The sequence below is a fragment of the Symphalangus syndactylus genome, chromosome 4 (assembly GCF_028878055.3).
Source record: "Symphalangus syndactylus isolate Jambi chromosome 4, NHGRI_mSymSyn1-v2.1_pri, whole genome shotgun sequence".
Lineage (NCBI taxonomy): Eukaryota > Metazoa > Chordata > Mammalia > Primates > Hylobatidae > Symphalangus > Symphalangus syndactylus.
In genome coordinates, this window is record NC_072426.2 from 158,832,682 (window position 1) to 158,846,708 (window position 14,027).

The 14,027-nt window shown below is 40.5% G+C and overlaps 1 protein-coding gene across 16 annotated transcripts in view; it reads right to left on the reverse strand.

The window, feature by feature from the left end:
• The window catches only part of SORBS2 (sorbin and SH3 domain containing 2), a 231,545-nt gene that overhangs the window by 74,264 nt on the left and 143,254 nt on the right, over nucleotides 1–14,027 (reverse strand). For 15 of the 16 annotated variants that reach the window (XM_063638472.1, XM_063638471.1, XM_055276620.2 and 12 more), the window contains one exon: nucleotides 4,165–4,303. In XM_063638472.1, the coding sequence (XP_063494542.1) occupies nucleotides 4,165–4,303 (139 nt within the window). Of the gene's footprint in view, nucleotides 1–4,164; nucleotides 4,304–7,476; nucleotides 7,951–14,027 lie in introns of all 16 variants that reach the window. The other variant, XM_055276628.2, reaches the window with a different exon arrangement.

A 14,027-nucleotide genomic window follows, 5' to 3' on the forward strand; every position in this document is an offset into this window, starting at 1 on the left:
GGCAGGGTAGGGGGAGCAAGAACCAGTTTTATAGATGAGGGGCAGGAGCTGAGACAAGTTCAGTAATTTCCCTCAGGTCATCATTTACATCAGTATTATTCTTGTGATACTGCTAACTACTATTAAGTTTTGAAATGTATTTCTAGACAAAGATATGACTGTTGAGTCAGTAACAGTGATTTCATAAAAATGAAGCAAAATCAAAAATCACTTAAAAAAATCTTCACATCCAAGCCTTTGGACATGAAAGATTCTGAATAAATAAATGCCTTAAAATTATTAGGACGATTTCCTATGTGCATTTTTACCTTAAAATATCAAAAAGTATGACTTTTTACTCTTTGATGACAAAAACTGCCCTAAGGATATAATTTAGATGAGGCTTATCAAGTTCTTCATGTTTTTTAGTAACTTGTAGAATACTTTCAGAAGCAACAGAGTACAGACATGCAGTATATATTCCATTTACTCCTAGTTCACAGGCATTTTAAAAAATCATCATTATTACCATTCCTCTAGTACGATTAATAATATGCCTTTCTATTTTTCTGCAATTAATTTGAAAATGTTGGCGACAAAGAATGACACTTTGTATATACTCTTTATGTCATGGTTTGTCAGGACTGTCACTCAGAAAGTCCTTTAAGGTGGAAATGAAAAAAATTCTCATGTTTCAGGGTGGGACTCATTGATATCATTATGTGTATATGATATATATCATGTATAAATGTATTTTTCATGAAAAATTTGTATAAAATAAGCTTTTTTTTTTTTTTGAGATGGAGTCTCACTCTGTCGCCCAACTGGAGTGCAGTGCAGTGGTGTGATCTCAACCTCAGCCTCCTGGGTTCAAGCGATTCTCCTGCCTCAGCCTCCAGAGTAGCTGGGACTACAGGTGCGTGCCACTATGCCTGGGTAATTTTTTGTATTTTTAGTAGAGACGGGGTTTCACCATGTTAGCCAGGATAGTCTCGATCTCCTGACCTCATGATCCCCCCGCCTTGGCCTCCCAAAGTGCTAGGATTACAGGCGTGAGCCACCGTGGCCAGCCATAAGTAAGCTTTTTAAGCAATTTTAACTCATCAATATAAGGGTAATTAAAATTCAGATCTCTCTGAGGTAAAATCCATTGTAACATTTGTAACTGCTATTACTATGATTATGACTATTTTCAATTTAGCTTGCATCAGAAAGGCATTTTTAATACATTTTTTGATGAAGAATGGATAAGGCTAGTTATAAAACTGCTTTATGTGCAGTTTATGTGCTGGATGGTGACATAAAATGTCCCTGAATAAACGAACAGCATCACAGTGTTTCAACACTGAGTCACTGCTGGGGACGGAGGTGTGCTGGCTGCTGTCAAAGAAGACACGGTGGTTCAAGTCCCGGGCTGTAGTTTCTTTCCCCTGCTGCTGGCCCCTTGAATGCGAAAACAAGGTTCAAACTCGTCCTTATTTTTATTTATTTATTTTTTTTGAGACGGAGTCTTGCTCAGTCACCCAGGCTGGAGTGCAGTGGCGCTATCTCGGCTCACTGCAAGCTCTGCCTCCTGGGTTCACGCAGTTCTCCTGCCTCAGCCTCCCGAGTAGCTGGGACTACAGGTGCCCGCCACCAGGCCCAGCTAATTTTTTTTGTATTTTTAGTAGAGACGGGGTTTCACCGTGTTAGCCAGGATGGTCTCGATCTCCTGACCTCGTGATCCACCCGCCTCGGCCTCCCAAAGTGCTGGGATTACAGGCGTGAGCCACGACGCCCAGTTAAGCTAGTCCTTATTAAGACACAGTGAGATATTTGACACTAATTGACTTTCTATTTAATTCCAAAAAGGACTTGAGTGGGCCTCCATGATACCAGTATTTTTATTAGCAACAAATGTTTTTTGAACACTAGCATGTGCAAAGTCCTACTCTAAGTAAGGAGAATCAACTCTGCCTTCACATCTGATCCATTACATTCTATGAACCCACACCTTATGCAATAGAAGTTAACCCTTTATTTTATTATTTTCATATATGGTCCACTAGCTGTCATCTTGGCAATCTTTTGTCCTAAACTACATGTAAAATTCATCTAGGGCAAGGTAGATGTACATATTCCTCTGAAACCTTATCACAGCACTGGCCAGCTGGAATTTGTTCAATGTTTACATTGGGAGTTTCTTCCCATGCAGAATATTTTATATGTAAAATCTACTTATCAATATATTCTAAAATCAAAGCCTATCTACATTCAAGTATTTATATTTTTTTTTGTTGGGTGGGGATGGGGACAAAACTGCATTCACTAAGACAGGCAATGAGACAGAGTCAGGCTTTGTTAATAATTATTTGGGAAAAAGCTGTGGCTAGAATAGTTTGTCGAGTTTTACTTTATATGTGTGTAAATGCATAGTTCCATTTTAAACAATCTAGATATAATGGACTTCCATTGTAACACCACACTATGGGCTGATTGTTAAAGGGCAAAATTTTGGCATAAGCCAGTTTTACTTTCTTAACTCTAAAAGGACATCATTGTAGGATTCACAGATGATCCTCAGGCACAGCATCAGCGAAGGCGCAGATATATTTAGACTTTAATAAGTCCCACAGCTACCTTTAAAGTTTTATAGTTATAGGGCTTTGGTTGACGTCAGAAGCTGAGTTCCACCATGCACATGCTGGATGGTGACATAAAACAACCCTGAATAAAGGAACAGCATCATAGCCTCTCAATACTGACACAGCGTGAAGGAGGTGTGTTGTCTGTGTCAAAGAAGACACGGTGGTTCAAGTCCCGGGTTTTAGTTTCTTTCCCCCTGTTGCTGGCCCCTGTGGCCAGAGGACCGGGCCTCTCCTTTTCTGGGAGGTGCAGGATGGTGCCGCTGTCCTGAGAATTCCCCTCTGCTCCCTGCTGTCCTAGAAGCTTCCTAGTGAGTTGACATCATGGAAACTTGTTCAGCCTGAATTCCTATGATAGTTCAATTTTGTATTGTTTTTTGATATTTTAGGTTTTTAAGTTACATTTTTACAAACTAAGAAATATTTATGGGCTGGGCACGGTGGCTTATGCCACCCAGCACTTTGGGAGGTAATCCCAGCACTTTAGGAGGTCGAGGCAGGTGGATCACCTGAGGTCAGGAGTTCGAGACCAACCTGGCCAACATGGTGAAACCCCCTGTCTCTACTAAAAATTAGCTGGGTGTGGTGGCGGGCACCTGTAATCCCAGCTACTCGGGAGGCTGAGGCAGGAGCATCACTTGAACCCAGGAGGCAGAGGTTGCAGAGAACCGAGATCGCGCCATTGCACTCCAGCCTGGGTGACAGAGTGAGACTCCGTCTCAAAAAAAAAAAAAAAAAAAAGTATGTATCACATTATTTTCTGAACTATCCAAATATATGTTACCATGTAAGAGCATTTCTGTCACTGTACAGCACAGCTTCTTTCCCAGGAGGTCACAAAGAGTCCATGAGCCCCATGAAATTATCTGCTTACAATTTTTTATGAATGTCCGTATGTCCATTTGTTTTCTGGAGGAGAGCTCTATCTTTTGCTGAATTCCTAGTCCTCAGAGGGTTAAGAACGATTGCTCTATACAATCACGGAATCTTCATTCAAGGGAACTGTTAAGTTTCTCTTGTGTGGCTTCCTGCTACCACATCCCTGACTGCAGGTCTTCCAGCCTTGGTCTGAATGGTGGTTTCCTCCTTTGTGAGCCAGTAGATGACTGTGTCACTGCTTTGTGGGACAGCCTGTCCTCCTGTTACACTGTTTTAACTGTCAAACGATTCTCCCTTATATAGACCCCAGGAAATAGTCCATGGTGGAAGCTCTTCCAAAGACGAACAAGCTGCCCTAGTAGAAAACCTGCATTCATGTCCTCCAGTGGCCCAAACCCCCTTGCCCTAAGTAGCCATCTTCTTTTTCTTTCTACTCCACCCCCTCAAACATTTGAGTGCCCACTCCAGGCTCAGACACAGGTGGAGTCATCGTCTTGGAATAGCATGGTGCCCATTTTCTCCCCTGTTGGGTCCTCTGCCCCAATTTCTCCCTGGGGATAGGGTCATGAAATAGTGGCGTGCTGAGCGCTCCCCCCTCACCTTGATGCCGCATATCTCTCTCATGTGGTTGTACTTGCCGCATTGAGGTTGCCATGGAAATCACGGTGAGTCAATTACTTACCGAGGGATGTGCCGTGCTGCATGACAATGCTGGAGTTGAGTGAGGCTGGGAGAGAATATGCCGAGGGGGAAAACGGCCTCTGATAGTAACTCATGGGACTCACGGCACCTCCTGAGTTTCCATTCACTGTTATCTGGCTCTGAGAAAAGTGCAAAGGCATCGAGTTAAATTAGCACATAGTTCCCTGTAAACATCATTCCATTAGGTGATAATAAAAGACTTCCAATCACATGACAGTAATCGGCTGCCAAGCTCTTATTTATTTTGAAAACTGATGTCAGAGGGCATGCTACGTTCTTTGCCTCCTCTCTCTTCCCTTATTTCTGAAAATCACTCTCTTATGTATCTGAGGGCCCAGGGAGTGGTTAGGAAGAATGAAAGTGGCTGACTAGCGGGCATGCCACTCTGCCAACAGAGGTGCCAAATGGTATCAGTAGGAGTCAGTACCAAGTAAACGTGGAGGATGACTTTGCTCTGACAGTCGTAACGTCAGCGGTCAGAACACTGTTGTGCTGTTCCTCATGCAGCATTGACGTGGATGTCCTTTGACATGAGGCAAGGGAGTGGTTCTCAGACTTAGTCAGGGATCTCTTCTAGTGAATGAATGTTTCCAGAGCTGGTGAATAACATAAGGAACCTAGTTGTTTGGATGTATATATATCATGAAGCAACCTATTCTAGAAGGATCAAATACCTGGTAAAGGATCAGGGAGACATGTTCAACCACTGACTTCTCCCTACTTCAGCCTCATTGAGCACTTTATGAATCTCTGTTTGATTTCTTAATTATTCATTGTTTTGATTGTTCCGTATCTATTTTATATCCCCAATGGTATCTCAAGCTTCTTGTTGAAGATGGTCATATATATGCTTCTTTAATATTTTGTGTAACATGCAGCCTAGTGCTGATGACAGAGTAGATGTTCAATAGGTATCTATTCTGATGGAACTGAATCAGCTTAGTTCACATGTATCGAGCTCAGGACTATTAAGCATGCCTGTCTACCCATAGCACAGTACTGATCATTACAGGGTGCACACAATGCATGCAAATAAGATCAAACATTAGTAAGAACGTTTAGTGAAAATTATAGCTAAATACACACAACACACATAGGCACACAGATAAAGAACCATAATTTGTGAAACTTTTCTACTTATTTTAAAACAAAACAAACTTCTATTCCACAGGCTTGAAACATAGATATAGTAACTGCGTATTTCTGTGATTTCACTTCAAAGCAAATGGGTTTTCAAATGACCGAGAATAAGTCTAATTTCATTACTGTATAACTATACCACTTATGTCTCCAAATCAATAAACATTTCATTACAAGCCTTGTGCTTATTGATTAAATAATTCTCTAAGCTCTTAGAAAAATTACACTCATATCATAACCAGCCACATCTTGAGGACCTGCTCCCTGGAGAGAGCTGGACGTTCAAATGTGAGGCACAGGCCTGCCCAAATCTTCAGAGCTTTTATGTACCTCTGATGAATGATTTGAGAACACTTTCACCTCCTTGCCCAGGTTAAGTTTGGTGGATCTTTGTCAATATCATTGTAATACTATTATAAACATGTTATAATTAATGTTAAAAGCCGAAGAATCCTTCTTATTAAAAACCATCAGGTTAACTATATTACTAAACTTATAAACTTGCTCTGAATCCTATTTTGATGGTTTCAATAATATTGACTAGGGGTTAAAAAAGTAAACACTGAGAGTAGATTTATTCTTTTATTGTGTTCAACCAATCAGGATTTTACGACTAAAATAATATCATTAGCATTTTAGAAAATATTGTATTGATATAGTGAATTCATTATCAGGAAAAACATGTCATGAATAATCTATTTTATTTTAAACTGATAATTGCAATTAATTTCTCTTACAAGTAGCTCTGCTCGTGCCCACAAGACTGTAATAAGACAGTTAGTCTCCTGTAAAGTCTTAAAAACAGAAAATTGAACAGGTTAGTTGGTAGATTGATACCCTCTCACTGCCTTCTTTTTTTGGTTAAAGGTCCTGGTAAAGTTTTAAAAGCTAAGAACCATTGAAGCACAGTAGGGCATGGGAGGAACCCACACCTGCTGCGCTCCTGGCGTCCGTGGTTGGGCTGGTCCTCTGTGGCAGGGAGGGCCTTGCTATGGGGTTAGGCCTGGAAAACAAGGCTCCTTCTGTAGCCAGTCTCTGAATGGAGCATTTGAATGCAAAGTGTTAGACACAGCCATTGGGGGAATACTAAATCCCATTACCAAAAAAAGCATCTTTTACTTTATGTAAATTGTAGTGTCTTAAAAAACATATGGCTTATTATAACATTTCTCTGTGCATAAAATTTGCAGACTTATCAGCTTGATAGAACATAAAACTATGTAGCACAAATAAAATTTTGTCTATGACAGTGCTTATTCAGAACTTCATTATAATATCAATTTATTAAAAAAAATTCGATTTTTTTGCCTGAAGCTATGTCTCTCTTAAATGGAAGCCATTACTTAGACATTATATGCAATACAGAATCTGTGCCATAAAATTTTGAAACATTTTAGCCATTCACAGATCATTTATTAGGGATTGCTTATCACATAGATATATTTAAATAATGTATGTATGGAAAAGATGTATATATTGCTATAAATGAAAGACAAATTATTGATATGCAAAATAAAAAAATGTATTCATAAATTTCTGTCCTGAAATGGCTCAGGAAGAATAATTTTAAAAAATCATACAGCTAAATTTCTGAAAGGTAGATAAGATTATTGACATCATTCACTCCTGGACAATAGATGAGTTCAAAAGTTGGAGCTGTTAGAGAAGGAGGAGCAAGAAAAATTAGCCTCATGCAGTCAGTAATCATTTATGTGAGAAACAAGGATACAGAAAAGAGTCACGCAGGACACATTAATGTGAGTCTGTGAGAAAAACTACTAACATGTATTAATACTGGGTTAAAATTTTTTGAAAAATTTTAGACTTTCTCTATGATCATAACATATTGTGATGTATACTCAGCTAATAAGGCAAATCACTGTACAACTCATCAGCTACAGTTAACACGGGAAACCATAAGTAACTATTTTAGAATAACTGTAAGTAATTCTAAAATGAAAGAAGAGAATGAAGTGACTTTTTCAGCCTTAAGCAAGCTTGTGGGATGACTAATGATTTCCCTGACAGATGGCATAGAATTGGTTTCGGAATAACACCTATGCAAATAAAAATGTCAGCTGAAAAATGAGATGGCACAATAAATCAGTCCTTTTAAGGAAACGGTGGAGGCAAAGAAAGGCAGAATAATTACATGAGTGGCCGCAGGGGTGGTTAAGGTGGTGCCATCTGTCACAGCAGACCTCTGACCCCAGGTGGGGGAGGGTGTCTCAGAACGGCCAGTGGTGTCAGAGTCACCAATCTGCAGCTCCTCTAGCATGGCTGTGGAGGACTCACTCTCCGAGCGGGAGGAGTGCTCGGCCAGGGAGGAATCTGTTGTCAGAGAGCCTGTGTCGTGGCTGTGGATAAGGCTTTCAGGAACTGGGAGCAGGTGTTTGTATAAGCAATGGGAAAGGCTCTGGGGATTATGCAGGCGTGAAGACCCCAAACCATCGGGTGGCGGAAGGCTAAGTGACGCTGAGCTGGTGCCACTGCCTGGTGAAAAAGTGGCTCGGTTCAAAGGTACCACGGAAGGAGGGCACGGAGGAGAGGCTTCTGGTGTGGTTTGTCTGTGTGTCTGTGAAGCATTTACCTCCAACACACTGGCAGGTAAGTTCTGATTTCCAAGCTGAGCATGAGGAAAAAATAATAAGAGATAAATTATCCAATTAACAAAAGTACCTCTTTTTGCGATGTGGCAGAGAAGGCAAAGCATTGGTTTTATTTGCAAGCACTTTAAGGAGTTACATTCAGATGGATTAGGTGCCAACCACACAGTGCAGAAAAAGCATGAAAACAGGAAGAAAGTGAATCCAGTCGGTGCGTTTTGAAACAAGGCCGGTTTTCACATAGCACTGCAATGTAATTCTGGGTAGGGGCTTGAGAGTGTTGGCATAACGAAACTGTCTCCTCAGGAGTTTTAGTTTTTGTATTTGTGACAATGATAATATATCAGACTATCGGTCAGCAGAATTGGTTTGCCCTTCACTAGAAAAATCTAATAGCATAATTGCCTCCCCCTTGCCAAAATGTCCCCAAAACATAAATCGGTTTGTCTTATTTTTTTCCTGGTTTATGAATCTAAATACTGATAATACTAAACACAACTAAGTGGAAAAGATAAATGGAAAAGATGTTTTATTTCCTTTCCACTCATTAAATCTGTTCTTTGATTTCACTATAAAATACGAAAAGAATTGGACTTTAAAATATCCTACCAATGCAAATAGAGGTACCCTGTGTGAAAATGAAAACCAGCCACTGATAATGGTTAGAATGTACCCTAGTTAGTTAGAACAATGGTTGGCACTAAATCTTAGGTAAAGGAGAAAGAAACTGAAGGAAAAATAAAAGATTTAACAGCTCCAAGGCTATATATAGCCCAAGAGGCTAAACATAGTGAAGGGATGCTCTGTAGGAGGAAGACAGAAGATGACCATTTGAAATTTTACAGCCACCTGTGGTAGCCTGGATGACGTCTGACCACACATGACAAATAGGATGATAAGCACTCAATTCAACATAAGTGAATAAAACTCCGAAGCAAGTTTTCTTACTTATTTTTTCTACCTTTCAGAATAGATACTTTTTGGAGGGCATGTTTGGGAGAGGAAATGGTTTTAAGATAGATGGCCAGAGGTATTGTGAGATATTAGTACAAAGATGGGAAATGAATGAAGGAGAACTGTTTACACTTAGAAATATTGCCTAATAAATGTATAAGTCACACAGTTTGGTGTTCTTTGGCAGCCATAATTTTCATAATGGCTGATGTCATGCGCGTTGTTAGCATGATAAAAAAGTTGCAATAGTTTTTTTTTCTCAGACTTTTACTTGAATACTTAAAAAAAATCCATCATATAAAAAGGTCTCTCTGAATCATAGATCCCTTAGAAATCTGATAAAAGTGACTGATCCTTCTTTTGGGGAAATGCACAAATTCATACGTACAGAAAGTTCTGCATAAACTTCAGGGGGACAGAGACACTCTAAAGCATAACTTTAATCTAACGGGTTAAGAAACCCCAACCTTGGATAAAAAGACAGATTTTCTTGTCCTAATCTTACTTAATATGATTTTTTTTCTTGTTTAAACATAGTCATTTTAAATGTGATATATATATATATATATGTATATTTTACTGTTCATGGTTGTTTAAATCTCTAGAAATAACTGACAGAAATCTTAGTTACCCAGAACTTAAAATGTTTTGGTAGGGATGCATCCTTATTATTACTGAGTATTTATAATAATTGCAATCTTACTGGAGGTGAAACTGTATTATGAAATTATCATAATTCTAATATATTAAAATGTTGCTATAAGTCTGAATGTAATTCAGTATAAACAGTCTTTGGATAGCATCAGTGAAATTTCCCCTAATAATGCAGCTTTACTAAGGATCTTTCCATGTAATATGAATCTCTTTTTAGTTTTATTTATGCTAAATGAAAACTATGAAATAATACAAATCATACAAAAGGATTCGAGTTATCTGCTCATGAGACTTTTCCCTTTCAAATTAAAAGAAAAAAATCTAATGACTTTAACCCCCATTGTATTGACTGGTCCATATCCTATGACTTGAAACATGTCAAAAGCTAAAGTGTATTCTTTCTAAAATCACCATTGTCACGGGTAATACAATTATTAGTTTGCATAGCACTGTGTCTGGGGATGGCCCTTATCCATTCAATTGTTCTTCCAAATAGAATGTCCACAGAAAACAAAATTATTCCACCTTTTGAATTTCTTTCACCACCTCCTGACGTGCTCCCGGTTTTGAGTCTTTTAATGCACGTGTGTGTATGTGTGTGTATGTGTGCACATGTGTGTGTTTGTGAGTGTAAGGCGTGAAATGTCTCGTGGTGAGTCACATCACACTTAAATTTCTACAGATAAAACTCAGTAATTCAACAGTTACACTGGTCACCCACAAAAAAGCTTTGACAAGACCCCAATCTCCACATGAATGGAATACCCTGTAGACCCAGGGGGAGAGAAAGACCATGTTACACATATTTCTCCTGAGGAAAATCAGAAGAGCAGCAGGAAAGGTATGAAAGGGGAAGAAGGCAGTATTTTCCCAATCTGGACTACCTTGAAAATAGGGAAAACTGGCTTTAAACAAGCACATTTTTTTCTTACTTCGTGAGTGGCAAGCAGATGACTGCACATAATCATCCTAATTGTTTCAGGTCTCCTTCTTTTCAAGACCATGGAAGGCTAAGGTGTTTGAATAGGGATCAAGGGTCACCAACTTTTTGTGAGTATAAATTGTTTTTTCTTTCCCCAATCCTTGAGCTAGCAGGAAGTGGGTAATGAGAAACACCAGCTAGCAGCCAGCGGCTGCCTGGTCTTCTGCAAAGGACGGTGCTTAAACCTTAATACGCTTCATATACCAAGAGAGAGCACCTGCTTACTCAAACGAGCACTGAGCGTCTTCGTCCAAATGACTCCAACCCAGAATGCTAAAGAGAGCCTGTGGATGAGAGTGATCACCAATCAACACTGGAGCTCCTGAGGAATGAAGGGGCACAGAGATTCAAGGGAGGGTGAGCTTCGGCAGTGGAAAAAGTGTATTGAGTTGGATGAAGGCATTGCAAACTCAAGTGCTCAGCGTGGGCCAGGAAAAGTATCCAGGATGTGCAAATCAAGCCCGTGTTGTGTGACAGGGAATGATGGGTCCGATGGCAGAATGCGGAAGTCATGTACCCCCTCAAGGTGGGCATCATTTACCCATATCCTTTGCCTTGAAACACGCTGAAAATTAAAGCTTACTGTCTCGAAAAGCATCACAGTCATGGGTAATATGACCTTTAGTTCGCTCATAAGCTCAGTGACAACACATCTATAGTCATAAGCCCCTAAGCCGTCACTTGTTGACTCAGCAGATGTGGAAGCTGGAGGTGGAAGAGGGCAGGTGTGAAGCGGAGATGTGAAGAAGGAGTGCATGGCCAGGCCTCGGGAGAGGAGAGGAAAGTGCTTGTTGGGGCGCAAAATTTAAAGAGTGACAAAAACTCAGTAATTGAGATAAATTCTGTTTCAATGCAATCTTTGAAAGAAAATCAAGATCAATGCAAAAAAGAAAAAATACCCCATACTGAACAAAAATGTCAAAAATATAAATGAAGACCAGTACATGCCAAGCCATAGGAAAAGAGAAAAAAAAATTGGGTCTGGAGTTTTTAATGCAAGAAAACTCATCAATAATATTTTCAAAATCTACATTTTTGCTTATTTCAGTTTTACTTGAGAGAATAGACATGTTTGACAATTTCCAATTAACTGATGGCAATCTTAAATAATTTGTAATTAATTTAAGGTGAAGTAAACATGTAATAGGGCAAACGCAGTGGCTCACACCTGTAATCCCAGCACTTTGGGAGGCTGAGGTGGGTGGATCACCTGAGGTCAGGAGTTCGAGACCAGCCTGGACAACATGGTAAAACCCTGTCTCTACTAAAAATACAAAAATTAGCCGGGGTGATGGCAGGTGCCTATAATCCCAGCTACTTGGGAGGCTGAGGCAGGAGAATTGCTTGAACCTGGGAGGCGGAGGTTGCAGTGAGCTGAGATCACACTACTGCACTCCAGCCTGGGTGACAGAGCAAGACTCTGTCTCAATTAAAAAAAAAAAGGTTTATTTTGCTTTAAATAAAATATTTAAGCTTAAAATAATGTGTGAGTGTTAATAAACCTGCGTTTCAACTTTTCAAAAAAAATTCTAATGACTTAAACATTCTAGGAAAAAGCTCATTCCTAATATATGAAAACAGGTATAAGGGAGCACAGAATTTCCTTCCACCTCAGGCTCCAGTGGGCTTGACATGACCCAGAGGCTGGGGATCCTAACATCTCTCTCTTAACACTTTTAGTCATTGAGCTTCTAGGCCTCATTTCTCAAGGAACATAAGAAATATATATTAAATGTCAAGCAAAGAAATCTGACAGGCTTTTGTTCTCTTTTTTCCAATGATAGTAATTGACTTGAAAAGAAAATATCTAGGAAGGGTTTTTTTTTTTTTTTTTTTTTGGAGTCTTGCTCTCGACCTCCAAAAGTGCTGGGATTACAGGCATGAGCCACCGTGCCTGGCTGGAAGGGGTTTTAAAAAAACCAATCTTTACCTCCCATCCCCACATCCTTTAAGGACAATGTGCCCCCTCTTTTCATGGCCTGTCCTGGTGGTATGAGGAGACCTGCCCGGCAGCTGTGTCTGTTGCCGGATCATCATTTTGCTGGCCACAGCTGATTAGGAAGGGGGAGTAACTGGACTATGCTGGGCCAGTGGGGCCCTGCCTCCCTCCTGGGAATTTGAATTATATGACACTGAATGCCCCTCAGGTAGCTGTCGGGTACCCAAATGCAAGGAGTCAGAGAATATCATGGAAACCCATGGGCAACTTGAAGTAAAGACACAGCAGAAACTAAGAGAGAGACAGGGAACTATGCAGCTCCTACGACTGAGAAGGACGGAGGGTAGCTGCCTGGTCATTGCCCCATTTCCCTAAGGCCTGGCTGTATTGCCTGCATTGTAATGATGTGAGATTGTCTGACAGCCTCATAATAAAAATTATTTTAACCATATACTCCCTACCCAAGACCTGGGTGACAAGTGATCTAAAATTGTCACACAGATTGGGCACACTGACGGCATGTGGCATCTGAATCTGGGGAGTAAATATTTCTACTGTACTCTGTGGTATTCAGGTCAGGAATATGGTTTTGCATCTGGGAAAGTGTCATATTTTAAGAACATTACCAAAATACGGGATTTAAAAATCAGCTTGTGTGAGAGCGTAGAGGTAGCAGAGGCTAGTGGCTGAGCTGTGGATCTTGAGTCAGACAGACTTGGGCAAGTTGCTTAATTTCCTTGGCCTCAGTTCCTTCCTTCATGTGTAAAATATAGGCATGGATAAAATCCATCTCTTAAAGCCTGTAAAAATTAAGTAGGGCAATGTAAAGTGCTTAGCATAGTGCCTGGTGTGCTGTAATAGCTCTCAAAAAAGGAGAATCATGTTTTACAAAATTAAAATGCTGGGAAGGAACAGGAGTGCCCTGCACAAAGCCAGTAGCAGGGTAGGGAGGAGAAGGATCACGTGAACACTGTCAGATAGAGGCAGAAGAAATTCCGTCTCCTTTGCTCTGTGGATAACCATGCAGAAGTTAAGGAAGGCAGATCATGACCTGGTATTAGAAATTTTTTTTTTTTTTGAGACGGAGTCTGGCTCTTTCACCCAGGCTGGAGTGCAGTGGCGCGATCTGGGCTCAGTGCAAGCTCCGCCCCCCGGGGTTCACGCCATTCTCCTGCCTCAGCCTCCCGCGTGGCTGGGACTACAGGCGCCCGCCACCTCGCCCGGCTAATTTTTTGTATTTTTTAGTGGAGACAGGGTTTCACCGTGTTAGCCAGGATGGTCTCGATCTCCTGACCTCGTGATCCGCCCGCCTCGGCCTCCCAAAGTGCTGGGATTACAGGCGTGAGCCACCGCGCCCGGCCAGAAATTCTTTCCAATAATTCGATCTCAGAAATGGCCAAGCACTGGACTGCTGCCTTGGAACGTAACTGAGCTCTTCATTAAGTGTATTCAGAAGAGGCTGGATGCCCATCTATTGGGAGATGTTGAAGAGGACGTTTTATTTGTAAATTCATGTTGGGCTCCCAAGTATTCTCTAATGTTCAATTATTTAAATACATGCATATGCA